At 42.9% G+C, this 27,355-nt stretch overlaps 1 protein-coding gene across 13 annotated transcripts in view; it reads right to left on the bottom strand.

Annotated features, from left to right (window-relative positions):
- The window catches only part of Susd6 (sushi domain containing 6), a 132,718-nt gene that overhangs the window by 22,067 nt on the left and 83,296 nt on the right, over positions 1 to 27,355 (bottom strand). For 9 of the 13 annotated variants that reach the window (XM_063262461.1, XM_063262462.1, XM_039113294.2 and 6 more), the window contains one exon: positions 7,744 to 7,806. In XM_063262461.1, coding sequence (XP_063118531.1) covers positions 7,744 to 7,806 — 63 coding nt within the window. 13 annotated transcript variants of the gene reach the window in all.

Below are 27,355 nucleotides of genomic sequence, written 5' to 3'. Positions count from 1 at the left end.
TTCTGCTTACTCTTTGGAGCTCATGTAAGAACTGCATGTATCCATCTACTATCCACCCAAAACCTTGAAAAGGTTTTACCAAGTGCCAAGGCCGTGCCAGGCAGGCAATGGAGGAAGACAGGGAGAACGATGAAAACCACAGTGACCTCTCTTGGGGGCTTTTATCTAGTAAGTGACCACAGCAAAAATCAGTATGGGATACAGGAGGTTTTGAGCAAGGATTAGTCCAATGGAGAAGAGATGGAAGAAATTTAAGTTCCAATTTGAGGGTTAGTAGAACCTGTGACCGTGGAAAAAAAGGATCATGACAAGAATAAGCAGAGTAGGAAGAACACACTGTGGGTGGACATCAGGTCAAAGGCAGAGAAGCAAAAAAAGAAGTTGTTTGTGTATGGAAAGTAACAAATGTGCCCAGTACTAGCAGAAGATAGAAGTTTAGAGGTTTAGAAAATCAGGCTGGTAAACTGGGAGCAGTATCCAATACCTCTAATTCAGCACTTAGAAGCCTCAACCAGGCTGCAAATTCAAAACAGGCCTACTTTGAGGGAAAGCAGTAGGAGAGATGTCAGGTTGGTGTCTGATTCAAAATATTAGGGAAGGCCCTAAATACAAGACTAAGAATGTGAACTCCTAGGTCCTTCTCCCAAGAAATGAGTGTTCTAGAAATCCTTCTAGCCCTAAAATATAAAAGTGCATTGTTCATAATAAAATCAAAGTCTGCTTTATGATACTAATTCTCCAGAAGCCAGGCATTTAAATCTGCAACAAATGCTTCCCAATGTGCAGCATGGTAGAATGAGGAGTAGGGAGAGTACGGGGGAAATCATAGACGTTTTCCAGTACAGTCATCTTGCTTTTCAGGTTTGCAGAGAGGCAGGGAAAGAACTGGAGGGTGGTGAGTAAAGGAATACAAAGATGAGTTGGGGGTCACATTCTTTCCCAGGACCTGTCACACGGCAGCAGATGGAGTGCATCCCTAGAGGACTAGATCCCAGAAAGCAGCTGCTCCCAGGGTCTAGTTCTAACAGCTGGAGTGACAGGCCCTCTTTGCACAAAGCTCAATGCCAGAAATCAATGGCTCCTATTGTGCCTGTGTGTCAGATTCTCCTATCCCAGGCTTACACCCTACATCTACTTGAAGCAGAGGACTGAGAAGAAAGAAACAACTTACTTTAAAAGACTGCATTTGTTAATTAATAGAAGATAAGTTTATTATAAAATCTAATTTTATATAAATTGCCTGGAATTTGCTAGGAAAATGAGATGTTAATTATTTCAGACATAAAAGGACATCAACCATAAAGTAGGGAGACAAAAGGATAGAACATAACCAGAGGAAAATCACTGAATGCCTCTGGTTCTCCTTTTCTTGCCCAATGCATGTCTGCCTCCAACCAAAAAGCAGGCTAGACAGTTCAGCATTAGAAAAGGATTAAAGAATCCATAAAACGATGTGTATGTAAAGGAGTATAACTGTGTGATTACAGTTAGGCATATTAAAGTATTTATACGGCTGAAACTAAAAGTCCCTTCTCAAAGGCATTCTACCAGAGTTGAACGGGGAGAAAGAAGATATAATATACAGCCTCTAATTGCAATCTTCCACAATGCCAGACACATCCCCAGCTGGTACCACAGCTGAATTCTCTTAATTAAAATGTTGTAACAGCAAGTATGAAAGACACTGTATGCTTATCAACGCTACTCAGTGACCAGCCAGGCATTGAAGAGTCTGGAAATACTATTATAATTAGAGAGGTTTTTCTAAGATAATGGTAACCCAGTGTGGGATGTTAATTAGTTTTTCCTAAAAACTTATTATTTAAAGTATACTCTTAATAATTCTATACTCAAAAAGTTGGGGACAAGGGCTAAAAAAAAAAAAAAGTTCACAGTTTAGAAGCTGGTTTACTGTTTGGTGGTTCTCTTCCAAACTTGAGACTCTGCATGTTAGAGACAGCTAACAACAATATTTGAACAGGGTAGCTTTTATTTAACTGACTTAAAATAACATGTTAAATATATATCTAAGTAGAATAAAGAATGATAGAATTGAACATATATGAATGAGTACAGTGTGCAGCCATTAATACAGGAAGAGACTAGGTACTCTCTTAATATATTTCAGAAAATACTCTGACAGTCCTGGAAGGACCTTTTATATTTACAAAGAAGTTTTATTTCTATATGAGTCTTAAAGTTATAGTAGGGACTGGAGAAATGGCTCAGTGGTTAAGAACACCGACTGCTCTTCCAGAGGTCCTGAGTTCAATTCCCAGCAACCACATGGTGGCTCACAACCATCTGTAATGAGATCTGATGCCCTCTTCTGGTGTATCTGAAGACAGCTCCAGTGAAAAGTAGAAGTATAGTAGAACCTGCCTCCCTACTTCCTGGATGGTCCAACAAAGTAAAAGAAAAAAAGCTTATATATTATAAGGAAGTCATATTTTCAGCCAGAAAAAAGAGACTAAAATGCCTAATTATATCCTGCCTCTTGACTATAACCATGGACAGTGCAATCTGGGTATTTCAAACAATAGTCTGTAGCTGTTACGTGTTTTCTTCACAGCTGAGCAGGACTGCTGACTTAAATACACTGACACCTTTCCCACCCCCACCCCACCTCTGGCACATTCACTGACTAAATTCCAAAATTCTTTTTCAAGTATGTCAACTTTGCAAGACCTACCCTTCTTCTAACTAAAACCAGCAATTTCATTTCCATTTAGTTTATTTAACCTTACAAAATAAAGGTTTGATTCTAAAAGTTCCTGCTGCAGCACAGATGGCCACACAGAGCGTAAGTATAAGCCGGCTTTCACAGGATGCTGTTGAGTTCTTTCTCAGCTGATGTACAACTGTCCAAATTTATTACCCAGAAGCATTTGGGTGTTGATTTACAACAGACCAGAAAGCAGGTTGTTCCTAAATGTCCAGAAGTAAACTGTTTAATTTTGCTCTGGAAGCCTTTACTCCCAAGGGCTCAGAGTCATAGTGATAAAACTCTAAAAAAACAAATTCTTAGGTATCCTCACCTGCAAACAAGGATGATACAAGGCCAATGATACAAGAAAAGTCAAATTCATCAGCAATTCCACAAGCCTATTACTCAAATGTTGAAAAAGACCTGTCAACTGTGCAGATAGAGCCGTAAACACTTCACAGATGCTCCCAGCCAGGCCTCCTGGGGAATAACATTAGTAGCACAAGTTTCTTCTCCAGTTTAGAGCAGCTCAGCCTGTGGTAAACACAATCAATGTGCTTGCTTTTCCATACAAGTGGACAATGTCCTCTAAGGTCAGTCCTTGCCTGCAAAACCAAGCAAAACCATTCTGCTAAAAAAGCCATAGATGCTATAGGCCTGATGCTTTCTCCTCCTGCCCTTCCTGAGTACACCCAATCTTCTCATTGCCGAGCAAAAAAGGACAAAGCACAAGTTCCACAGAACTCTGCAGAGAAGCTGTTTTAGGAGAACTGCTACTCAACTCTGAGATACTTCACAGTGCAACCCCGAACAGTAGCTTTCAGGACGAGGGGAAGAAGATTTTGATCTTTAAGGGCAGTAAACAGGGCGCATGTTCAAAACTCAGGCAGGGTTACCCCAAACTCCCTGGTGGAGAAACATAGGGCAGTGAAGCCTTAGCCTAGCCCAGGAACAGATGGGCCTGATTCACTTTCTAGAGCTACAGGGCATGCCATGGGTCTCTGCCAAACACCTGAGCCAGGCCTGTGAGGAGTGGCAGCTCCACCCAGAACAGCAGCTGGAAGGGAAATGTGCTCACTTTCATTTCACCTTCCCCAGGTCTATGAGGAATTCACAGATTTGAGATGAGTATGTTACGCTAGTTCATTCCCTCACAATCTCTCAGTAAGTATTAATTTTTCCTATTTCCATTTCTTACCAAGAGCAATAGCTAGATTCTCTATATAAAACACCTTTTGACTTAGCTCTTTTATTTTAAAAGCCCAAAGCTTCGTAAATTTCTTACTGAAAATTTGTAATCGGACAGCTACAAAGGAAAGCTATTTCACTCAACATTGGCTAGGGTTTTCAGAAGCAACACTCTTTCACTGCCAACTAAATATGAGGCAATAGATGTCCCCACGACCTGTGCAGCAGTCCTTAGCCAGTCTCATCCTAAAATGATATATTATGCTGAGCTCTACTGGGATCACCAAAGATTTACTTGGGTGGCACCCAACAGCTGATCATTCTCAGCCACGACAACCTAGGCCTCAGCTGCTAGGTCCCACTGCAGGAGCTGGTACCACCACTACATGATCTCCAAGACAGGACAAAACCAGCAGCCTCCGTTTGGCACCCTCTTTTTCAATGCCTACTTCATGATTTCCTTCTCAACTAGGGGCAGCTGGGGTCTTTCCTGCTCCTACCTGGAGGCATATTCCACTTTACTCTCATAGACAACCCTTCTCTAAACACATTTTTCCTCATGTTTCCAGAATCTTCCAAATGCTGCCACTTTCTTATACAAGTCTCAGGATTTCTGCCAAATATGTGCCTCTCCACAGTTCAACTCAAACCAAATGCTAGCTGTGTGTTCAGAAATTTCCTTCTCTGAATTCATCTCCAATACCAGCAATCAAAGATTATCCTATAGTATTATGCTCATTATTTTATTTTATTAAAGATTTATTTATTATATATAAGTACACAGTAGTTGTCTTCAGATACACCAGAGAGGGCATCAGATCTCATTACAGATGGTTGTGAGTCACCATGTGGTTGCTGAGATTTGAACTCAGGACCTTTAGTGCTCTTGACCACTGAGCCATCATCTCTCCTGCCAAAGTATTTTAAAAGAATCCAGCAGCCATGTGCTACTCATAACAGAACCTCCTTGCACTACCTGGAGCATATTTAAGTAGAGCCTGTGTCCAGAGGCTGATACCTCTTCATAAGCCAAAAGTTCAAAAACACCCAAGGTTCTAGCTTTTCAGTGAGTCTCTCCTTTCTACAGGCCATTCCTGACCCAATCCTAGCCAACGCTGGGACTTCTGCACTCAGTTCACATTCCAACTTGCATCAAGCATCAAACAAAAGATTTCACATCACCCCACCCCTGCTGCAGGCTCTAAAGCTCTTGAAAGGGCAACCTGTTTAAACAAGAGGTGCTGGACATTTTTGGGAAACGATGAAGCAACTTCCCATAAGAGAAAGGAAAAAAAATCCCCAATGCAAAAATGGCTTCTTGGAAACCACAACAGCTCCCCTGCCAAGGCAGAGAGAAAGGATTTGACACTCAGGCCCTTTATCCTTGGCAAGGCTGCTATACAGGAACAGAAGACATGGGCATGTAGGAGAAAAACAGGAACTCAGTGCAATTTCCAAAACCTTAGCATTGTCAGATAATGCATCTGATCCTGCATGACCCCTGAGGTCCAGCCTCCTCGTTCCCTCCTCTTCACCTATCTGAATCAATGGATACCGTAAGAAAAAGTGGATGCAAACGCAGTCATAGATACACATCACAGCACCAGTCACTTAACTGCACAGTGACTGTTTTGGAGGTGGAAAATCCTTTGTTGTAGTCACCTTTTTTTTTTTTTTTTTAGAAAGAGAAAAAAAAAGGCAGGGTACATTTTGCATTTCACACGTTTGGTTAGATTGTAAGGTGGATTTCTCTTTTAAATTTCTTCTCTGTTTGTTTATTATAATGCATTGGTGTTTTGCCTGCATGTATTCTGTGTGAGCTGCCATGAAGGTGCTAGGAACTGAACCCAGGTCTCTGAAGAGCAGCCAGCGCCCTAACGCCTTAGTCCCGGTTTCTCACATCAGAGCAGCTGGTTTCAGGACAGGGACAAGTCTGTAGAAACTAGGAAAGACAGAAAATTCCTGTCACTCTGCTTGGTATGCAAGGCTTATCAGTTTCCCACATTTCACTTTTAAAATAGTCGTATTACTATGATACTGGAAGTACTTTTCAAAGTAAGAAAAAAGGAAAACACCATCCACAAAGGAAACTTCCCTCAGGTTCCTCTGCAAACAAAACCTGATGTCTTGATAACCTGATGTCTTGATAACACTTAACACATTCACACAGCATTCGCACGCTCTGACCCCACCTCTACTAAACATGAGAATTCACCCCAATCTGGCCCGTCTGCCTGGGCTAAAAGGTAGCTTGCAACCCAGCAAGCCCAAGTGTTTTCCTGATGGCTGGAACATGTCCTATTTACCTCATCTTCACAGCAGCTCCTGTCAACAATGATGAAAAGCTATAAACAAGCTGCTAAAGAAACCCAATTCTACTGGACATACAGAAAGATCCCATAAGTAGCCCTCCCTGCAGGGCCCTCCTTCTCTCCAGTCACCTTTCCCCTATTGCAGCCATTTGGGCCCTAACCATAAAGCAGAGCTTCCTTTCTTGGTACTTATATGGATTCCTGCTACAAAGCAATTTCAGAAAACAAAAGTTAATCTACCTTAATTTTATTGCCTGAGTTTATTAAATTTTACTTTGAACACTGCTATGCCATCCAGAATCCTTTCTCTGACTTGATCCTTCCTTCAGGCAGCCAGTTATTTAACAGGCACAGCTCACTCATTTTTATACCAGATCACTATCTATTACTTTTTAAAATGAGCAGTATGTGGATTGATAGTGGGGAAAGGGCTTAAATGTTTCTGAGTCTGTTCAGTGTGTCCCCTCCCTACAGACAAGCTATGTCAATGTTGAAAGACAATCTATTAGGGCGCCTCCATCAGCTGCTTAAACCACAATTTAAGAATTCCTCTTTTCTTGCAGCTACAACCAAAAAAAGAAAAAAAGGCTGGAAAATGGCAGGGGCCAGCCCTATATATAGAATGTATGGGGAAAGAACTGGGAGGGGCTAGAGATCTATCATCTTTCTTCCTCTAACAAAGCCACAATGACAACAAAGACAGAAGTTAACTTGGAGGAGTCAGGGATTTAGTTCAGTGGTCAAGTCCTTGCTTGGTGAGCACAAACACCGTGCCCCCACCCCTGTACTGGGGGCTAACTCAGAAACCTTCAGCGCTAAGGGAATCTTTTTCTCAGGGTGAGAGTTCAGTTGTGTGAGGTCTGAGAGCAAACGGAGAGTGACTTTGAGTTAGAGAAAACAACATAAACAAGGTACTGGAGGCATGTGTCATGAAGTATGATGGGGAACAACATGGCGTCTAGGAAGCTGTAAATTCTGGAACAAAAGCTGGAAGGAAAGATGAAGTTTATGTTGCTATAGACTACCAGAGGCTTCTGAAACTGCTTTGTGTATAATTTCTCCAAGTCTGAGATTCTGTTTTGTTTTTTCAATACAGAGTTTCTCTGTGTTACCCTGGCTGTCCTAGAACTCACTCTGTAGACCAGGCTGACCTTGAACTCACAGAGATCTGCCTGCCTCTGCCTTCCCAATGCTAGGATTAAAGGTGTGTGCTACAAGTATGAGATTTTAAGAGTTATTTTGGCAGCATAATAGAAGGGAGATTTGTGGAGAGAGGAACAGAGAAGATATTGGAGACAGGAAAACCATTAAAAGATATAAGACCTTGAATATCCTTACATATGATCTTCCCCACACTCCTTCACGTTCCTATCCCCTCTCCCACCCCATTCTCTCCTTCTATTTTATTTCTCCTTCTAGGAAAGATCGAACCATCCTCCCTTGGACTTCCTTGCTATTTAGCTTCTTTGGGTCTGTTGATTACAGCACGGGCACCTATATTTAATGGCTAATATGCACATATAACTGCATACATACCATGCATGTCCTTTGGGGTCTGGGTTGCCTCACTCAGGATATTTTCTAGTTCCATCCATGTTCCTGCGAAATTCATAATGTAGGGAGAGAGAAGGGAAATCGGTGGTAAGCAGGGAGGGGCAGTCTCTAGGGTGTGCCAGAGACCTGGGATGGGAGAGGCCCCAGAGGGTCTATGGCGGTGACTCTAGCTGAGACTCCTAGCAGTGGAGGATGCGGGTCTGGAAGTGCCCACTTCCTCTAGCCAGGCAGGACTCTCAGTGGAGGGATAAAGAGAACAACCCATTCACAAAACCTTTGATTTAGAATATGATCTGCCTACAAGATGTGCAGGGACAAAGATAGAGCAGAGATGGAGGGAATGGTCAACCAATGACTGCCCCAAACTGAGATCTATCCCAGGGGTAAGAAACAATCCCTGACGCTATTAATGGTACTGTTATGCTCGAGGAAGGAATTTGGTGTAACTGTACTCAGAGAGGTTCTACCTAGCAGCCAATGGAAAGAGATACAGAGACCTGCAGAGGACAGAGACCCCACAGGAAGACCAAGGAGTCAACTAACCTGGACCCTTGGGGGCTCCCAGAGACTGAATCACCAACCAAAGAGCTAGCTAGCACCTAGGCCCCCTACACATAAGCAGCAGATGAGCAGCTTGGTCTTCATGTGGGTCCCCTAACAACTGGACCAGGGGATGTTTCTGAGCCTGTTGCCTGCCTGCCTGCCTGTGGATCCCTCACCCCTAAATGGACTGCCTTGGCCTCAGTGGGAGAGGATGTGCCTAGTCTTGCAGTGACTTACTTCATGTGTGTGTGTGTGTGTGGGGGGGGGATTGAGGAGTGATTCTCTGAGAGGGACTTCCTCCTTCTCTTGAGAAGAAGATGGAACGGGGAAGGACTTGCATGAGGAGGTACTGGGAGGAGAGGAAAGACTTGCATGAGGAGGTACTGGGAGGAGAGGAAGGTGCATGTCGGGTTGTAAAGTGAACAAGTAAATAAATTTAATTAAAGAAAAAGACCTCGAATATCAGCTTTTTTTCCTTGGAGTGGGCTGTCATTTGTGCCCTTGACTAGTTACCTGCCTGGCTGTATGCCAACCTATCCACTCCCACAGATACCATAGGAAGAACACCAGTGCCCCTGGAGAGGCAATACTTCTATAGTATCTGTCATTGGTAGATTCTGGTCTCTGGACAGAAAGCTACAAAGCCAGGGATCCAAAGTGACATGTACCACCTCTGGCAGTCACTGTGCAATCTGCAAAATGCTAGCTGGCTCTCTTAAACTGCAAAGACAGTCTGGAGAAAGCGGCAGAATCTCTGCTACCCTGCTCCGCTCCCCATAAAGGAATTATAGAAAATGTTCTACTCAAACGGGATATTTTGGGAAAGATATAAAATTAATATTAATTTTAGTAGTTCAAGTCCTAAAAAATGGAAGGTACCCATCATAAAATATACTCTAAAACTTACAGAAGAAAATAAGAGGCTATCTTTATAAAACTAGAATAAAAGAATATGCTTTCTAAGTTTAAAAATGATGTGTGTGTGTGTGTGTGTGTGTGTGTGTGTGTGTGTGTGTGTGTGTACATGTTATATGTATGGGCACATATGCTATAGTGTGCCTGTGAGGTGAGAGTTGGTTCTCTCCCACCAGGCTTACGTGGCAAGCATTTTACTTACTGAGCCATCTCATATATCCTAAGAGACTATTTGAAACAGTACAAAGAAAGCATATCCCAGAGGGGGAAAAAATGCTAGGAAAATAATAGTTCAAACAGCATTGGTTCTCAAAGTCTTTGTTTTTCAGTTCTTTACCATTATTAAAGGCATTAGCAGCAGTGGGGGAATACTATGCATACATGTGTAGGCCAGATGTTGTGCTGTGCTACCTGTGCTTGCTACCCAGGAGCTGAAGCAGCTAGATAAGTCACTTGATCCCAGGAATTTGGGGCCAGTCTGAACAACACAGGGAATGAATGCCTCTTAAATAAATGAATAAATAAATAAATAATAAATACTAAGAGTCCCAAGCCTCTAAAGCAGAATCTATTCCTGTTAGTGAGACTGTGATGAGATGTTCTGTCACTTCTGTAAATTATGCTTCACACATGATGAGTACAAAGTGGGCAAGTAACATCTGTGTTAATAAGAAAACAATTTCAATCTTGTCAATCCCCTCCAAGAATCTCAGCCACAGAAAATGTTTAAACTAGGAGATGATAAAGAAAATAAAAAAATTAAAAGTCTCATGAAGACTTCACTTTTTTTTTTTTTTTTTTTTTGGTTTGAAATTCCTTATTGGATATTTTTTTATTTACATTTCAAATGTTATCCCCTTTTCTGGTTTCCTGTCTATAACCCCCTCTCCTAGTCCCCTCCTCCTTCTTCTATGAGGGTGTCCCCCACCCCCAACCCTTCCTGCCTCCCAGCCCTGACATTCCCTACACTGGGGGAGGGTCCAGCCTTGGCATGACCAAGGGCTTCTCCTCCCAGTGGTGCCCAACAAGGCCATCCTCTGCTACATATGCAGCTGGAGGATGGGTCTGTCCATATCTTTGGATGGTGGTTTAGTCCCTGGGAACTCTGGTTGGTTGGTATTGTTGTTTTTATGGGGCTGCAAGAAGATTTCACTTTTTATTCATTAAATGGACAACGCTTAGTATTTAATAATATCAACTGTAATAAGCATGCTGAGAAATTGTTGAGAAAAAGAATTTTCTTACATTTCAGCAGAAGCATAACTATTTAGTAGAACTACTTGACAGGATGCACAGTATAGGAGTCATAGAATCCCACACTCCAAAGCCCTGCTGCTAGAGGTATATGCCAGAAGTCCTGCATACATAACTTTTATTTTTCTTAAAAAAAAGGGGGGGGGGGAATCTCACCATGTAATTTTGGCTGGCCTACATCTTGTTATGTAGACCATGCTAGCCTCAAATACACAAACCCATCTGCTTTTGCCTCCCAAGTGCTGGGATTAAAGGTCTTTACTACGAAGCCCAGACCTGTACATAAATACATCTTATGACACATATACCAATATGTTCTTTGTGGCGTTTTTATGTGATGCACATTTCTTTTTTTTTTTTTTTTTCCGGAGCTGGGGACCGAACCCAGGGCCTTGCGGTTGCTAGGCAAGCGCTCTACCACTGAGCTAAATCCCCAACCCCCTTGTGGCATTTTTAAAAGGCAGGAAAAACACCTTCTGATCAACCAATGACAATATTTTTATTTTATTAAAACAATTATTTATTACTATTATAATTTAGTTGTTAATGATAATCACGAGTACAATGCTATAATTGTATTAATGCAGCAGAATATATGTAAAATATACATATTAATACTATTAAATCTAAAAAAAAGTGAAAAAAGTTATAAAAGCTTACTACACTTTAAAACACATACAGGGGGCTGAAAAGATGACTCAGCAATCAAGAGCACTTGCTGCTCTTGCAGTCAACCTAGGTTTGATTCCCAACATCCATAATCCCAGTTCCAGGAGCTCTGATACCCTCTTCTGTCCTTTCCAGGCATCAAGCATGCATGTGGTACACATACATACATTTAGGCAAAACACTCACACATAAAATACATGAATAAATCTGACAAAAATTTAAACACACATAGTCTCTATTGCATAAGAATATATGTGTAAGTACACAATAGCCTAGAACCCAAGTATTATCAAATTGGTTTGTTACTGTTATTTATTTTTGAGATCATGTCTCTTACTTCTGGACTTAAGCAATTCTCTCAGCTCCTTTTCCCATGTTGCGACTCCAAGCATATATACTGTTTTTTCAATGTTTACACATTTTTTTTTGGAGAAAAAGCAACAGATTTAAAGTGGCTAGTATCCCAAAGATATACATATAAATGAGTGTTCTTCCTTCTACTACATTTTTAACCAATAATTTCTTATATTTTCAAGCAATGTTGCCACAACTCTGTGAAGTATTTCCAAGAACCAAGTACAGGAAAGCTGAGGCCAGGGTTGGGCCCTTCCAAGGGGTTAAGGACTGCTCCAGCTGTTGCCTTAGGCTACCAGAGGTGACCTGAACATTCTTTATAGGCAGTATTTTGCAATGCATATCATTTCTCACCATGGTATCTGGGAATTTCAAAACTGTTTTCTAATCTTCAGTACCCTAGGTTCCAATTGTTCTCTAAGTACAGACAGAAATCCTAAGAACTCACTTAAACTGCCAAGTCCCATGGTAGACCTGTTTCCACCAATGCTGAAACTAACCTTGCCCCTCTCCAAAACACTTTTATGTGAAAGCTAAGACCCCAAGTGGGATTGGATCTGTAAAGGCGCTCTTAACAGGCAGAGCAACAGGAGCAACTAGAAGCAAGCCAGAACTCAACGGCCTACCACCTGCCTTTCAAGTGAAGCCAGCAACTGACCCAGCTACTGTAGTAAACTTAGTGTAAATCCTTTCTTACAGGCCCCCCCATCCTCCCCCCATTTCAATTAGGCCTCAATGGTGGCAAGCTTTATGATGTCTATGATGTCCAAATCCAGATCCTTGATCTCTGATGCTTTCTGAAACCATAGAAGGCCCCAGAATGTTTTTGGATCAGTGTCTTTGTGCAGTCTACCTTCACCAACTGCCACAGCATGGCTCTTCTGTGAGGAGAACTGAGGATCTAAGAAATTGTTTCACATTTCTAATTATTTTTAAAAGGATGTGGATTGCTGGTCTGCTCTTCAGGTCGATATTGGGATGGGAATCTGATTTTGAAAGCATAGCAAATGTAGAGAGGCACTGGGGCAGATGGAAAGAACCCACCACTCCCTGGGGCACCGGCAGGTGTTAAGCACTGTTAAAGTCACTGTTAGTATTAACAGTAAGTTGAGTTCTTATTAAAAGCATTCTTATAAATAAGCAAAAATGATGAGGCAATTTGACAACCTCATTGGCAGCTGTTACAATCTCTGCCATGACTACCTTAAAAAACTGTTATTAAATAGCCAACCCAACTATCTCATACCAGCTCCCCCCCCCCCCCCCGCTCCCCGACCCCCCATCTACAATGCTCCAGCCTTGAGAAAACTGCAACTAATTGCCTGGGCTACTAAAGGTAGAGCCTCAGGAAGGGCTGTTTAAAACAGTTTTCACCAGACTGCTACCACAGCCCTAGTGAACTCTAGGTGACTTTGCAATCCTAGGCAGAAAGAGATGGTGGCCTAGCAGAGACTACTAAGGAGGCAATGCTGATTAGTCCCACATACAAGCCTCAATGGCTGAGATTCGTCCAAACATCCATCCCTTGCTTGGCTATTCTAAGCAGGATGCTCAGGTTCAGCTGAGCTAGCTGGAATACCTCACCTATGTTGCCTCCTCTTAGTTTTGCTGCACCAGGCAGATAAGTTTATCAAGTGGTCTTTTCTTGCCTCTTTTTAGTAGTACAGGCTGAGAAACAGTTGTATGGAGAGAAAGCCAAACAGTTGGCAGGACTAGTTTCGGAAACAGCAAGGCAGTCGCCTACCCAACAGTTGAGGACGAAGCAGCCAAACAATTCAAGAGAAACCAGGGCAGGAAGAAAGGAGACAGAACGAGAGAGACAAGTTAGGGCTGACAGATGAGGCTGAAGGATAAAAGCTGTAAGGAGCCAAAGAGAAGAAACAGCAAGCTCTAGTTGCCGGAAGAGCTCAGAGAGCTGTCAAAGGTAAAGATCTTAAACCTTGGAACAAAAACTGTTAACCTAGGCTATGGGACCTTGAAAGGCACCCTGCTTCCTGGTTGAGGTTTGAAACCCTGGTGACACTGAAAGGGATGGTAGGCATTTCGCCTGACTCCTAGGAAACCAGGCTGGTCACTAGCTGCAGCCCTCCATAGATTTGTGGCCATAAGTCACGTAAGGACAACGCCACAAGCCACTCCACAGGTAGAGGACATAACCATAGGTAACATAGGCTCAAGGCAGATCTCCATTATTATGAGGTACCCAAAGGCCTGGAGACCTAGCCAATCACCTTTCCTTCCCAGACACTCCTCCCTGCGAAAGGTATTTAATCTCAGGCCCACCCTGAGAAGTGGGGTATGGTTTTACTCTGTGGGGAGCCACAGAGAAGGCCTTTGCCTATAGAGCCATGATCTAATCTCCTGAAGAAAGCCTCCCTGCATTCCCAGCAGCAGCAGCCACCAAGCTCAATCCCAACGCCATCCAGGCCGAGTTCTCAGCTCTTCTGCGGCATCCCAGCAGCACCGGATGCCCAAGAGACTGAGAATCTGACAGCCTCAGCCTCCTCGCAGGCCTGGGGACTCCCCGATTCAGTTCTGGCTGTGTCCCGCACTCAGACGGTGTTTCCCCATCCCCAGAGTGGTATCCAGTGGCTTCCCACGGTCCAACATCTGCCTGGTGGTGGCGTGGGGTAATAAGCATGGTCAACTTCCCGCATCCTGCATCCCTGAGTGGCCCGAGCCCTGTAGCAGAGCAGACACAGGACCTCAACAACTTACACTAGGCCAGTCTTAAGGGCTAAGGAATCCCAACTCCCAGATTAGAGAAGTCCTGATACCATGGTCTTCCTAGAAGCTGCAATGCCAGCCACAGCTAAGAGCTATGTGACTATATTTTAGGTACATCCACATGGTGAATATACATATATACAGATAAAATACTTGTACAAGTGAGATAATATGTATTCAAATATCACTCTCCAACTTCCTAGGACCATACAAAGTAACACTTGTAGAGCTGACAGTCTACAGGACTAACAATACAAAGTGCCACTTGCTACCACCTGCCTGCTGCCAGAGACCAACACTTGAACTTTTTTTTTTTAAAGAATTATTTATTATATATATAAATGACACTGTCATTGTCTTTAGACACACTACAAGAGGACATCAGATCTCATTACAGATGGTTGTGAGCCACCATGTGGTTGCTGGGATTTGAACTCAGGACCTCTGGAAGAGCAGTCAGTGCTCTTAACCACTGAGCCATCTCTCCAGTCCTTGAAGAACTTCTTTACCCACAATTTCTATTCAGATACTGCTAAGGGGCCCTCTACCATCACCATAGCCCAGCAGTAACAGCATCACATCAAATGACACTGTTTTTGTTAAGTCTTAAAGTCAGCATCTTTTCTATACCCCAGAGTGCCAAGTAGCTAACTAATGACCAAACCGCAGCCCCCTTCTCCAAAATCCTGATTTAGATCCTGTCTGTCTACCAGGCCCAGTTAAAGCTTCAGCTCTTCTCTTGCTAGACAGAAGCCATTCAGTGTGTAAACTACTCAAGAGAAAGTAATATTTCCTGTCTCCTCCTTTCCTCAGTTAGACTGTAGGACCCTTCTTCCTATGATGGGACCCAGTACATACACGAATGGTCCTTAATACTCAAGTAGCTGGGGGTAGGTGTATACTCCTTCAGGTCCAGCATTTAAGAGAATAGAACAAGTCTGAGACCAACCTGCGTCTCAGAATAGCAAAATATTTTTAAGTTATTAAAACAATTCTAGATAATGACATGGGAGGTCAGTGTTCCAAACAAAAAAGACAAAATGATAAAGCACAAAAATATTTCAGGGGCTTGGTGGTTAAGAGCACTTGCTCCTCTTGCAGGAGACTAAGGTTGGGACACTGTTACTCACATGTCAGCTCACAACCACCCGTAATTCCAGTTCCAGGCGCTCCAACATTCTCTGTGGCTTCCATAGGCACCAAGAATGCATATGGGGCATATCTATACATTCAGGCAAAACATTCATACAAATAAAATAAGCAAATTTTGGCTACAATGAGCGGATGCAGGTTCAAATTCCAGCTTCATCCTGTATGACCTGTGCCATGCTTATTACAAGGATAACAATATAATAACACAATAAAAGATACACAAATCTGCTCTACATCATAGCTGTAACTACAAATATCTGCCACTTCTGTGGCCTTTTGAAGTGGTTTGTATCAATTATTTTTCCTTAAGAGTCAAGAATAGGAAAGTGCAAGAATAGAACTACATGTGTGAAAGTGTTCGCAGGTGTTACTACAGGCCTGCTGGAATCTGAGGCTGACTTCCGCATTCCTGCCGGCCAAGAAGAGGTTCTGAAAACATGCTCTCATACTTTCTAGGACCAGAAGCCCTCTGTGGTAGGACTCTTCCCCACCTGTTCCACCCAGGCTCCAGGTGAGTGTGAACTTAATCACAGCAACAGTCCCACTTTTGGAAACCCAGCCAAAGACAGTCATTAAAATTATCTTCAAACCATACTTCCAGCAGATGAAAAGGCAGTGTGCAGTATCCAGCTGCCTAGATTAAAGCAGTGTGGTAAAGGAAACGAGAAACAGTCATGGTTTCCAATTACTGCTAACAAGAGCATGTTTAGAAGGGAGGAAATTAATGGAATCATCAAAAGACTGGTGATTTTCCTTAAAACGAATCAAACCAACCTCAGTCTTTCCCTGTTTCAACAAAGTTCTTGGGCTAGTCAGTGCTTGAGTTCCCTGAACACTGCCCAGTCTGGATCAGAGAGTCTAACAATTAACAAGGGCTGGGAAATCTTTGGCTCCCTAGTCACAGGGTAGAAAGACAGGGCAAGACAATGGTTCTGAGGCAGTATGTTAATTCCTTTTAAGTCAGAAGTCCTTTAGCTTGCCAATATAAACATCACCAGGCTCCAGCAGGAAAGGCAGAAAACAGGGTCAAATTCAACTTGCACAACAGCAAACTCCCTTAGGACAAAACATTCTGTAACTCACTGCTACTCTGGATAACATGGACAAAAAGAAGGGAACTGAGAGCCCTAGAGTGACATGCCATACAGTTATACATGATCTCTGGTGAGCAGCATGCGTATGCTAATACACTCAACATGCATAGCAGCTCTGACAGAATGGAATTATGGAGTATGTTGGGTAAGGAGGGAAGGATGAAAGTGAGCAGGGAGAGGAAGACAATGTACCAAGTCTTACTAAGGGAGAAACTACAGTAAGGAAAGGAGGGCACACACACACAAGCCACACTGTGCCAGACAGTGGAGAATGTTGACTAATCATCCTGTGCACCCTGGAAATAAGAACAGACCATCAGCCCACAAGGCCTTGCAATGTAGTGTGGGGACCTTGGGGTACAGGGGTGGGGATATGACCAGCATGTTAAGTCACTCCTCTCTGGAAGCAGATATTAGGAAAGCAACACACAAGTTTCTCACTTTTGGCAAGACAGTCTTTGGGTGCCATTCTGATTCAGTGCTGCATATTAACAGTCCCTCCTTACAGAAAAAAAATCAAAGCAAGTTAACAATCATGCTTAACTTTCTGACATAGAAAAAGATCTAAGCATTAGAGGCATCATGCCCTTTGGGAAAGTGTCCCTGGAAATGGTTATTGATGGCCAGGACCCCAGTTCGGATTCTTTTTTTTTTTTGGTTCTTTTTTTTCGGAGCTGGGGACCGAACCCAGGGCCTTGCGCTTCCTAGGTAAGCGCTCTACCACTGAGCTAAATCCCCAGCCCCCCCAGTTCGGATTCTTGTTCCTTCATACCACAAAGTTCAAGCTCAGGGAAGGATCCCTACAACACCCTTTTTAAAACTCAGTCTGCGGAAAGGGCAGAATAGTGGTGGATTGAAATGGTCAAAGTAACCCAGCTCAGGGACTTACCAGGTCCTGCCCCTTTCTGTTGGATAGTTTGCAAGGACCAGGCAAATCTGGAGGAGTCAAGGCAAAGGCCTTACAGATCCTCCCTTAACATTTAGATTTTTCTAGTTTTAAAATTAAGTTGTTGCTGGTCAGTCCTTTAGTCCCAGCACTTGGAAGGCAGAGGCAGGTGGGTCTGTCTCTGTTGAGTTTGCCTGGTCTACAGATGGAACCCCAGAACAGCCAGAGCTACACATCTTGTCTCTAAAATAAAAACAAACAAAAAACCCAAACAAACCTACCTACCAAATACATAAAGATGAAATTAAGTCGGTGAGTGGATTCAGGATCTTTACTTCCTCTCCTCACCTGATCTAAACTTGCTCTGAAAGGGGTAAGACAGGTCCACTCCATATATAAATTGGTGGTTCTTAACATTCGATTCTCAGGCCAGCAGAACTCAGGAGAAATGTAAAAATTTCAAACTTTATCCCAGATCTACTGAATGAGAAGCTGTGTGCAGGTTAACAGTCTGTGTTTAATAAACACTATAGTGGGTATGAAGACTCAAACCTGAGAGCCACTGGGGTAAATGACCTGTAAGTTCCCTCACATATAACCTCTTAACATAAGCAATGTCCAGAATTTTTAGTTTGGAGCCCACATAACTGCCACTGAAGTAGGACTAGGTTCTTGATCCAGCACACCCTTCTACTCTGCTCAAGACTAAAGACTTCATGCAAACGAGCACAAAGTGCTGGGCAGTGGTGGCTACACCTTTAACTCCAGCACTCAGGAGGCAGATCTAAGTACAAGGCCAGCTGGTGGACATACTGAGTTCCAGGCCATTGAGGGTTCCAAGTATGCGAGGTAATGATGGAACAGTCATTTAAGCACCCCCATTTGGAGGGTAGACAGCACAGACTTAGGACAAAAGTCTGATACCTGGCCCCTAACCCCACCTGAAGGGTTGTACCAGTTTTTAACTGGCGAGGTCAGGTTCCAGATGGGTCACAAGCTTCTCTGAATGACTAGATTTAGCATGAAGGCATTCTGCTCAAATCCTGTCTAAAGTGGCTAAGTATTTGTTTTCCGGCAAAAGTGAGGCAGGACATATATCGAGGAAGGTACTACTCCTTTTTATAAGGGGTTTCATCATGAGAAATGTTGTGGGTCCTCTGACAAATTTTGGTACACACTAGTGGAGGAAGTGAGTTTCCATTGGTATGTGCCAGGAAATCAATATTGAGATACACATTCGGAATCTGGTCGACACTGTCAACTCTGCTGGTATCTCTGCTCTCTGTCCTTTGCCCCATGCATACTTTCCTTGGACTCTTGTTTCTCTAGTCCACAACAGGACTGATTCTGAACAGAAAAACAGATGCCAGATTCACAGTCCTGACTACAATACCTTTGTCTGACAGGCCATTGTCTGTTGAAAAAAATTATTTGGGGAGCTGAAGAGATGAGATGGATGAGCAGTTAAGGGCATATATTCCTCTTCCAGAGTACCTGAGATTAGTTTGCAGCACCCAAAACTACAGCTCATAATAGCTTGTCACTCCAGTTCCAGGAGAATTCTATCCTCTCATCTCTGCAGGCACCTGTACACACACACACACACACACACACACACACACACACACACACACACACACACACACACACACACGTAATTTTTAAATGTTTTAAAATCCTTTTCAATAACCTTTCCCTTTCTTCTTTTACTTTCTTTATTCTCAGAAATGAGAAATCATTACATTTGAAAGTTCTAGATACACTCAATAAATTTAGTCTGCAAATTAGCTCAATATTAATTCAGAAAAGAGATTTTGAAGGAAAAAAGCATAATAATTCCATATAATTATGATTCTACAATAATTCCATTGGATCATACTTAGTAGTTTTGCCACTACTTACACTTACACTCTCTCTCTCTCCTTTTCTCTCTCTCTCTCTCTCTCCCTCTCTCTAAATCTCCTTATACACAATCTTAACCATTCCTACATTTACCTAGGACCAACTTGTTTTTTAACATTAAAAATTACAAACTGATTAATATCCTCTAAATAAAACATACAACTTTAAAAATGATTACCAGCAAAAGCCATTATGACCTAGGACATAAAAAAGTCAACACTGTATTTGTTAAAATTGCCTAATGACCCATCTTCTGAATGCAAGAAGAGCTAACTGAACCACAAAGCCTCTGAGCTTCCTAACAAGGTACTAAGAATGATATATGAACCAATGGGTTTCTTTACTGAAAGTCCATCTCTGTTAAGACAGTTCTCTGCAACCTAGAATACATCAAATAGAGCAGTCCTCACCTTATTTCCCCAATTACTCCAGGAGAGCAGATCTCAAATGAGGACTCCATGTGGGCCAGATGGCACCTTCAGTATTCTCCCTTTCCTAACCAAGTAAGAACCTCTCACATCCTTTGGCCTCCCCAAGAAATCCATGATACTAGCCAAGATCCACAGGGGACTCCTCACAGTGCATCAGAGAAATAAGAAACTTCTGTCAGACATGTCTCCACAGGCTAGCTGAGCAGTGGTAGGAGAGGCTGGAAAAAGGGGACCTATGTGGATGCTTCCCCGCAGGCAGGCTGCACAGATGAGCCTGTCACTTCCTGTCTCAAAGGGACATAGAACAACTACCAATCTTACCATCCTCAATCTTCTCCCACAACTTGTACTTTTCTCTTCCTCTAACCCTTCCTACTTACCTGATTAGACTCAATCAATCCCTTAATACTTGTTTTTCTTGCATGCTTTAATCCTTCAGACCCTACAGGAGATCCTCTTCCTCTTCAGCTCCGACACTCACTGGGACACTCACTGGGAACGGTATCGACCTCTACCAGCAGCACACTGCCTCTCTGCAGGACACTAACTAAACTCAGGACACTAACCTTTTGGTGCTGTGTGGTCTTAAGCTCATTAATATTTTAGGCCGTGGTCAGGCACCAGTTTTCTTTTTGGAAACTTCAGTTTCTGAACATATTCTACCAAAGTGAAGGTGATCATACATTCAGCGTCCACAGTAATGGGTATGCCAGTTCAGGGTTCGGTATCCTTGATTCCATTAAGGTTTCGTTTTGTTTCCCTGACTACTAGTTTTAACGGAGCTGGAATGAAATGCTGAGGGGATGTACCAATTGGCAAACTGATTGGCATGCGAATGTCTGAGTTCAGAGTCCAGTCCCAGTCAAAACCCAGACGTGGTGGTGCGCCTATAAACCTGCTGCTGAGGAGACAGAAACTGAAGATCCCTGAACGTCTTAGCCTGCCAGCCTAGTTGATCTCCAGCTTCAGTGAGAGATCCTATCTCAAAAAAGAAAAATCAATAGCAATGAAGGAAGACACCCAGGTGACCAGCCATTTGGCCTCCACAAGCAGATGTACACACAAATACAAACAACATCCCACACCCCAAAGCAAAACGACGAGTTCTTTTTTTTTTTTTTTCTTTTTTTTTTTTTTTCCAGAGCTGGGGACCGAACCCAGGGCCTTGCACTTGCTAGGCAAGCACTCTACCACTGAGCCAAATCCCCAACCCCAAAACGACAAGTTCTGAGAGGACACACAGCAGATGCTACACTGCTTTCTTCCCTTCCAAGGTCCCCAACAGCTGGCTGTGATCTGCCACCTTAAGGCCCCATACTGTAACAGTGACAATATCCACAACATTTAATCTGTCACCACCCTTCCTGGTGTGTGCAGTACCATTCCAACATTATAGACTCAACCACAGGGGATAGAATTTGAGAATCTAGCTCAAAATAACATACCATGTTCATGGCTGAACTAGGATTTATTTATACCAACCAACCTGACTGAGAAGACATTTTAGACCTCCCATGCCTTCTTGCCTTTTCTGCCTACTAACTCCTGTTTGCCTTCAGGTCTCTCCCCACAAAAAGTCTCCCAGTGACCATCCCAATCTTTGTCAGAAGTCCTTTCTATGTATATTCCAGTGTAGGACTTGATTCCTTCACTAGAGCAGATGTCACATGGAACTACCATAGCTCAGGGCAGGGCCTCAGCCTAGCCCTGCACTCGCCATGTTCTTGTAGAGTAATCAGAGTGCTATACCATAGCACCACTTCAATCTCAGGGCACGGTGCTGTTCCTGGTGCCACAGATGGTCTCATGCGCTGACAAGTGACAGTTTCCATTACAAACCAGTTTAGTATCTGGCTTCCAGAGAGCCCTCCATGCCATTTCTCTTACTGCACCTCTTCCTGCTTACCTCTGTCAACACAAACTTGCTAAACAATGGACTTGATGCTGATTAGGAAAATACTAAACCCAACTGTTTCACAGCAACCCGGGAAAGTCTGGGTCTCTTTTAGTCATCTGTCTGCTGCTGTGACAGAATACCTGATAAAAGTAACATAAAGAAGAAAGGATTTCTTCCGGTTCACACACTGAGGGAAGAGTCCACTGTGGCTGTTGGCAAGAATGTGACACAACTGCTCCTACTGCAACAAACGGTTGCAGCAGCAGTCATGTGTGGCAGACAGTCAGAAGCAGAGTCGTGAGCAATGCTGCTCATTTTCCTTGCTCCTTTTTATTCGGTTTGGGGACCTCAGCCTTATAGAACGGTGCCACTCATTTAGGGCAAGTCTTCCGCCTCAACTAACCTAACGTAGAAAACCCCTCACAAACATATCCAGATAATTCTATTATGATTCTAAATCCTACCAAGTTACTAGTTATCACATGGTCATTAGAGTTTGGAACAAGTTTTTAGGATTTTTTTTTTAAAGATTATTTATACACTGTAGCTGTCTTCAGACATACTGCCACACCAGAAGAGGGCATCAGATCCCATTACAGATGGTTGCGAGCCACAAGGTGGTTGCTGGGAATTGAACTCAGGACCTCTGGAAGAGCAGTCAGCACATTCAGTTTAACTGCTGAGCCATCTCTCCAGCCCCCAGTTTTTAGAATTTAATACAATTAGAACAACTCTTTTAATACAACTATTCAGAACAAAGGGTTTCAGTTTTCCAAGGCCACAATCTCCTAAGTTTTATCAAACTGGTTGATTCTTTCAAATCAAAGACACCCAGGCATTAGAATTCTATTCCTGGGGAAAATGCTGATATTCCCCTAAGAGGAAGGACCAGGACTAAAGACTCTGGTTCAGTCCACTTACATACATATTATATTATTCGTTCCTTAGATATTATTAGTTCATCTTTCTAAACATTTTGCCATTTATTTTATGTACATTGGTGTTTTGACTGCATGTATGGTGTCAGATGCCCTGGAACAGGAGTTACAGACAGTTGTGAGCTTTCATGTGGGTGCTGGGAATTGAACTTGAGTCCTCTGGAAGAGCAGCCAGTGTTCTTAACCTCTGAGCCATATCCCCAGCCCTTAGTTCATCTTTCTATTGCTGTGATAAATACCATGAACACAAACAGTGAATGGAAGAGTGCACTTTGGCTTATGGTTCCAGACGAATGGTAGCAACTAACAAGCATGGCAGCAGGAGTAGGAAGCTGAGAGGTCGCATGGTTTATCAAAAGCACACAGCAGAGAGAAAGCCACTGGAAGAACAGTGAGAGCTCTCAGAGCATGCCCCACCACAGAGATGTGCTTCCTTCAGCAAGGATGCACTACTTAAACCTCGCCTAACCAACTAGGAACTAAGTCTTCAAACACCCGAGCCTATGGGTAACATTTCTCATTCAAACCCATAAGTGGTAAGGGACAGGTGGTGTCCTATAAAGAGGTGACCCTGAACTGGATCTTGCAGGATAAAGAGACGTGTAGGAGGGTGAGAAAGCAGGTAGGATTCTAGTCATGGGAAGAATAGGATGAGAATAGGTTTGAAGATGCTAATCTTCAAGCAAAGAGGAATAAGATGCCTTTTAGCCTTGATCTTTAAGGACAAAGGGTAGGTGGCCAGGAGAAGAGGAGGCTATGGATAAAGTATAAAGTCAATCCCATTCAAACAACACTACTCCAGCCTAAGGAAGAGGTCAGAGATGCCATGGTTTTCACTTATATTCTTCTACTGATCTCTCCCCTCCACTCTGGTCTTCCTCACCCTGTTCATTTTCCTCTTTTCTCCTCTCTCCTCCCTTCCCTTTTCTTTACTCCAGATCTAAAGGGTTCTTCTTTGGGCTACAAGATCCCTACCCAGGCTGGAAATCAGCCCATTCTACAATGGATTCTGGGATCTGACTAAGTCCTCTCTTTTTTCTCTCCACTCCCATTCTAGCAGTTTGAAAAAACTTTCATATGCTTCTCAACTTCCTAACCAGTAAGTTGGGGACAAAGATCTTCTTACCAAGAACTATAAACCAACAGGGAGGTACCCATACTGCTACTACTCATGGGCCTTGGAATTAGTTCTGTCTGTCTTCCTACAGAGGACAACCCACAATGAGCTAACGCCCAAAGTGGACTTTCCTCAGGACACTCTTGGGATTATTATTGGCCTGGGTATAGCTAAGGAACAACATATAATTTTGTCCCTGCCGTCAATGAGATTAAGGGCTAATACACATAAAACCAAAAGAAAAAAGAACTGAAGACTGAGAAACTTAAATATAAACAACCTCAAAACAACAGGAAGCTCAGAAAACAAAAAAGTTCTCCTTTTTTCTCTAGCTAACGTCACAGTACAGGAACTGGCAAGTTTCAGTAACTGTGCATAGCTATCAATGAACCTCAGTGAGGTATATTGGCTCAAACCAGCATTGGGTCCTTTGCAACCCAGCAGTAAGGAGAGAGAGGCTTTTTCCTATGACCCTATCTGCACCTATCCCCACGCTTGGGAAACACGGGCAGGCTGCCATCATGACCACTCAGTTGTCTGTAGGCAATAATCTCAGCAGCAGTCAGTGCTCTCAGCCATTCCTGAGTCAACAAGACTGACAACACATGTCCCACCTGCTCTGGAGGAGACGTGTGTCTGCTACACATGAAGAGCTGACCTCACCCTCTACATTTCATAAAGTGTTCCTTGTTATTCAGAATGACAAAAGCTATAGCAGATTTTGTAGCCCTGATGTACTCAGCCTTACCTTTCTGAAACCCACATATGCCCCACCACCCGTAAGAATTGCAATATCAAAAGTACTTTCTACTCTCTAAAAATCTATTTTCCTTGTATTGCTGCTTGGAAATTTAACAATTGTATGTTAATAATATGTAGCCATCAGCAAAGATAACAAGTCAAGTCAAACAAGGGGAAATCTCCATTTCTAGAAAGCCAAAGAATCTAGGTAGAAAAGGCTCTTAAAATTAGGAACTCTGTGTTGAAAATGGCTTAGTGGTTAAAGAGCGTGTTGTTTACATGTGAGGACTGGAATTTGGACCTTTAGAATCTTGTTAATGCTGGATGAGTATGAAAGCCTACCTGTTAACTCCAGAATTGGGAAGGTAGAAATGGAGGATTCCCCAGGACAAGCTGGCTAGCTAGACTAGTCAAAATTGCAACACAATTCTTTACAGAGCTTAAAGGAACAATTCTCAACTTCATATGGAAAAACAACCCAGGACAGCTAAACAACACTGGCCAATAAAGAACTTCAGGAGCGTCACCACCCTTGATTTCAAGCTGTACTCAGAACAATAGTAATGAAAACTGCATGGTATTGGTATAGAAACAGACAGATTGATCGATAGAATCAAGTCGAAGACACAGAAATAAACCCAAATACCTACTTGATTTTTTGACAAAGAAGTCAAAACCATACACTGGAAAGGGGAGAGCATCTTCACTAAATGGTGCTTGTCTAACTGGATGTCAGCATGTAAAAGAATACAAATAGATCTATACTTATCACTGTACACAAACTCAAGTCCAAACGGATCAAAACCTCAAATTAAAACCAGATACACTAAATATAATAGAACAAAAAATAGGGTATAGCCTTGAACTTGTCAGAATAGAAGACAACTTCCTGAACAGAACACCAATGGCTTAAGCACTAAAGTCGACAATTAATAAATGGGACCTCATGAAACTGAAAAGCTTCTATAAGTTAAAGACACTGTCAATAGGACAAAACGACAGCCTACAGATTGGGAAAAGATCTTCACCAACCCTACATCTGACAGAGGGCTAATACTCAAAATATATAAAGAACTCAAGGAGTTAGACACCAACAAACCTAATAACCCAATTAAAAAATGGAATACAGAGCTACACGGATCAAAAACACTCAACAGCACATGCTGGCGAGGCTTTGGAGCAAGGGGAACATTCCTCCACTGCTGGTAGCAGTGCAAACTTGTGCAACCACTCTGAAAGTCAATTTGGCAGTTTCTCAAAAAAATTGGGAATTTCTACCTTAATATTTCTACCAGCTATACCATATGCCCAAAAGATGTTCTACTACACCACAAGGATACTTGCTTAACTACACTCTTAGCAGCCTTTTCGTAATATCCAGAAACTGGAAACAACCCAGATGTCCTCAACTGAAGAATGGATAAAGGAAATGTGGTTCATTTACACAATAGAGTAGTACTACTCAGTCATTAAAAACAAGAACATCATGAACTTCACAGGCAAATGGATGGAATTAGAAATAATATCCTGAGAGAGCTAACCCAGAACCAAAAGGACTTGCATGGTATGTACTCACTTTTAAGTAGATATTAGCCATTAAGTACAGGATAACCACACACTAATCAACAGACTCAAAGAAGACAAATAACAGGGAGGGCCTAAGGGAAGATGGTTCGATCTTTCTCAGAAAGCAAAACAAAGTATGTACCAGATGTTGATAGAAGGAAGGACCTGGTGGAGAGAGGGGATAGGGATAGGAGACCAGAGAGAGAAGGGCAAATGGCCTGGGGGGTGGCAATCTCTAGGATGCGCCAGAGACCTGGGATGGGAGAAGCCCAGGGTATATATGGGGTGACTCTTGCTGAGATTCCTAGCAGTGGGGGGATGTGGATCTGGAAGTGGTCACTTCCTCTAGCCAGGCAGGACTCCCAGTGGAAGGATAGGACAGTAACCTACAAAACCTTCGACCCAAAATTTGTCTTGCCTAAATGCAGGGACAAAGATAGAGCAGAGGTGGAGGGAATGGCCAACCAATGACTGTCCCAAATTGAGACCCATCCCATGGGCAAGAACCTGACACTATTGATACTGTTATGTTTACAGACAGGAACCTAGCATAACTGCTCCCACCCAGTAGCCAGTGGAAAGAGATGCAGAGACCCACAGACAAACATTAACTAGAGCTCAAGGAGTCTTATGGAACAGTTGGGAAAAGGATTGAGGGAGGGGAGAGGAGAGGGACTCCACAGGAAGAACAACTAACCTGGACCCTTGGGGGTTCTCGGAGTCTGAATCTCCAACCAAAGAGCAAGCACAGGCTAAACCTAGTACATATGTAACTTATGAGCAACTAGAGCAGGGGCTGTCTTTGAGTCTGCTACCTGTCTGCTTGTGGATCCCATTCCCCTAAATGGTCTGCCTTGGGTGGCCTCAGTGGGAGAGGATGCACCTAGTCCCACAGAGACTTGACTAAGGGTCAGGCATTTGGGGGTGGCACTAACACTCTGAGGGGGCTCCCCCTTTGCAAAGGAGAAGGGGAAGGTGGAATGGGAGAAGAATCTGCATGAGGGAGTACTGGAGAGGGGTCTGATATTGGAATGTAAAGTGAAGAGAAAATTAATTTAGTTTAAAAAAAGAAAAAAGGGGGGAAAAATGGAAGATCTCTAGAATAAGCTGGTTAGCTAGACTAGTCAGATTGATAAGCTATGGTTCAAGTGAGAAGAGATCCTTGGCCCTCTCTGAATGAAGTGGACAGTGATCAAAAAAGACTCCAAAGGTTGACTTCAGGCTTCCATATACATATGCCCCCACATATACACATGCTACACATACAGACACAATGACAGCTACATTCAATAAATACAAAGCTATACTACCTCAGAGGCTCTATGACAGCTGCTACTGAAGGTACACATAGATTGACTCTATCTGACCAATTCACACTTCTATACAAATAAATTGTAAGAATTTAATA

This window comes from Rattus norvegicus, chromosome 6 (assembly GCF_036323735.1).
Source record: "Rattus norvegicus strain BN/NHsdMcwi chromosome 6, GRCr8, whole genome shotgun sequence".
Classification (NCBI taxonomy): Eukaryota; Metazoa; Chordata; class Mammalia; order Rodentia; family Muridae; genus Rattus; species Rattus norvegicus.
The sequence above is the reverse complement of the archived record's forward strand: the minus strand, read 5'-3'. Positions and strand labels throughout refer to the sequence as shown.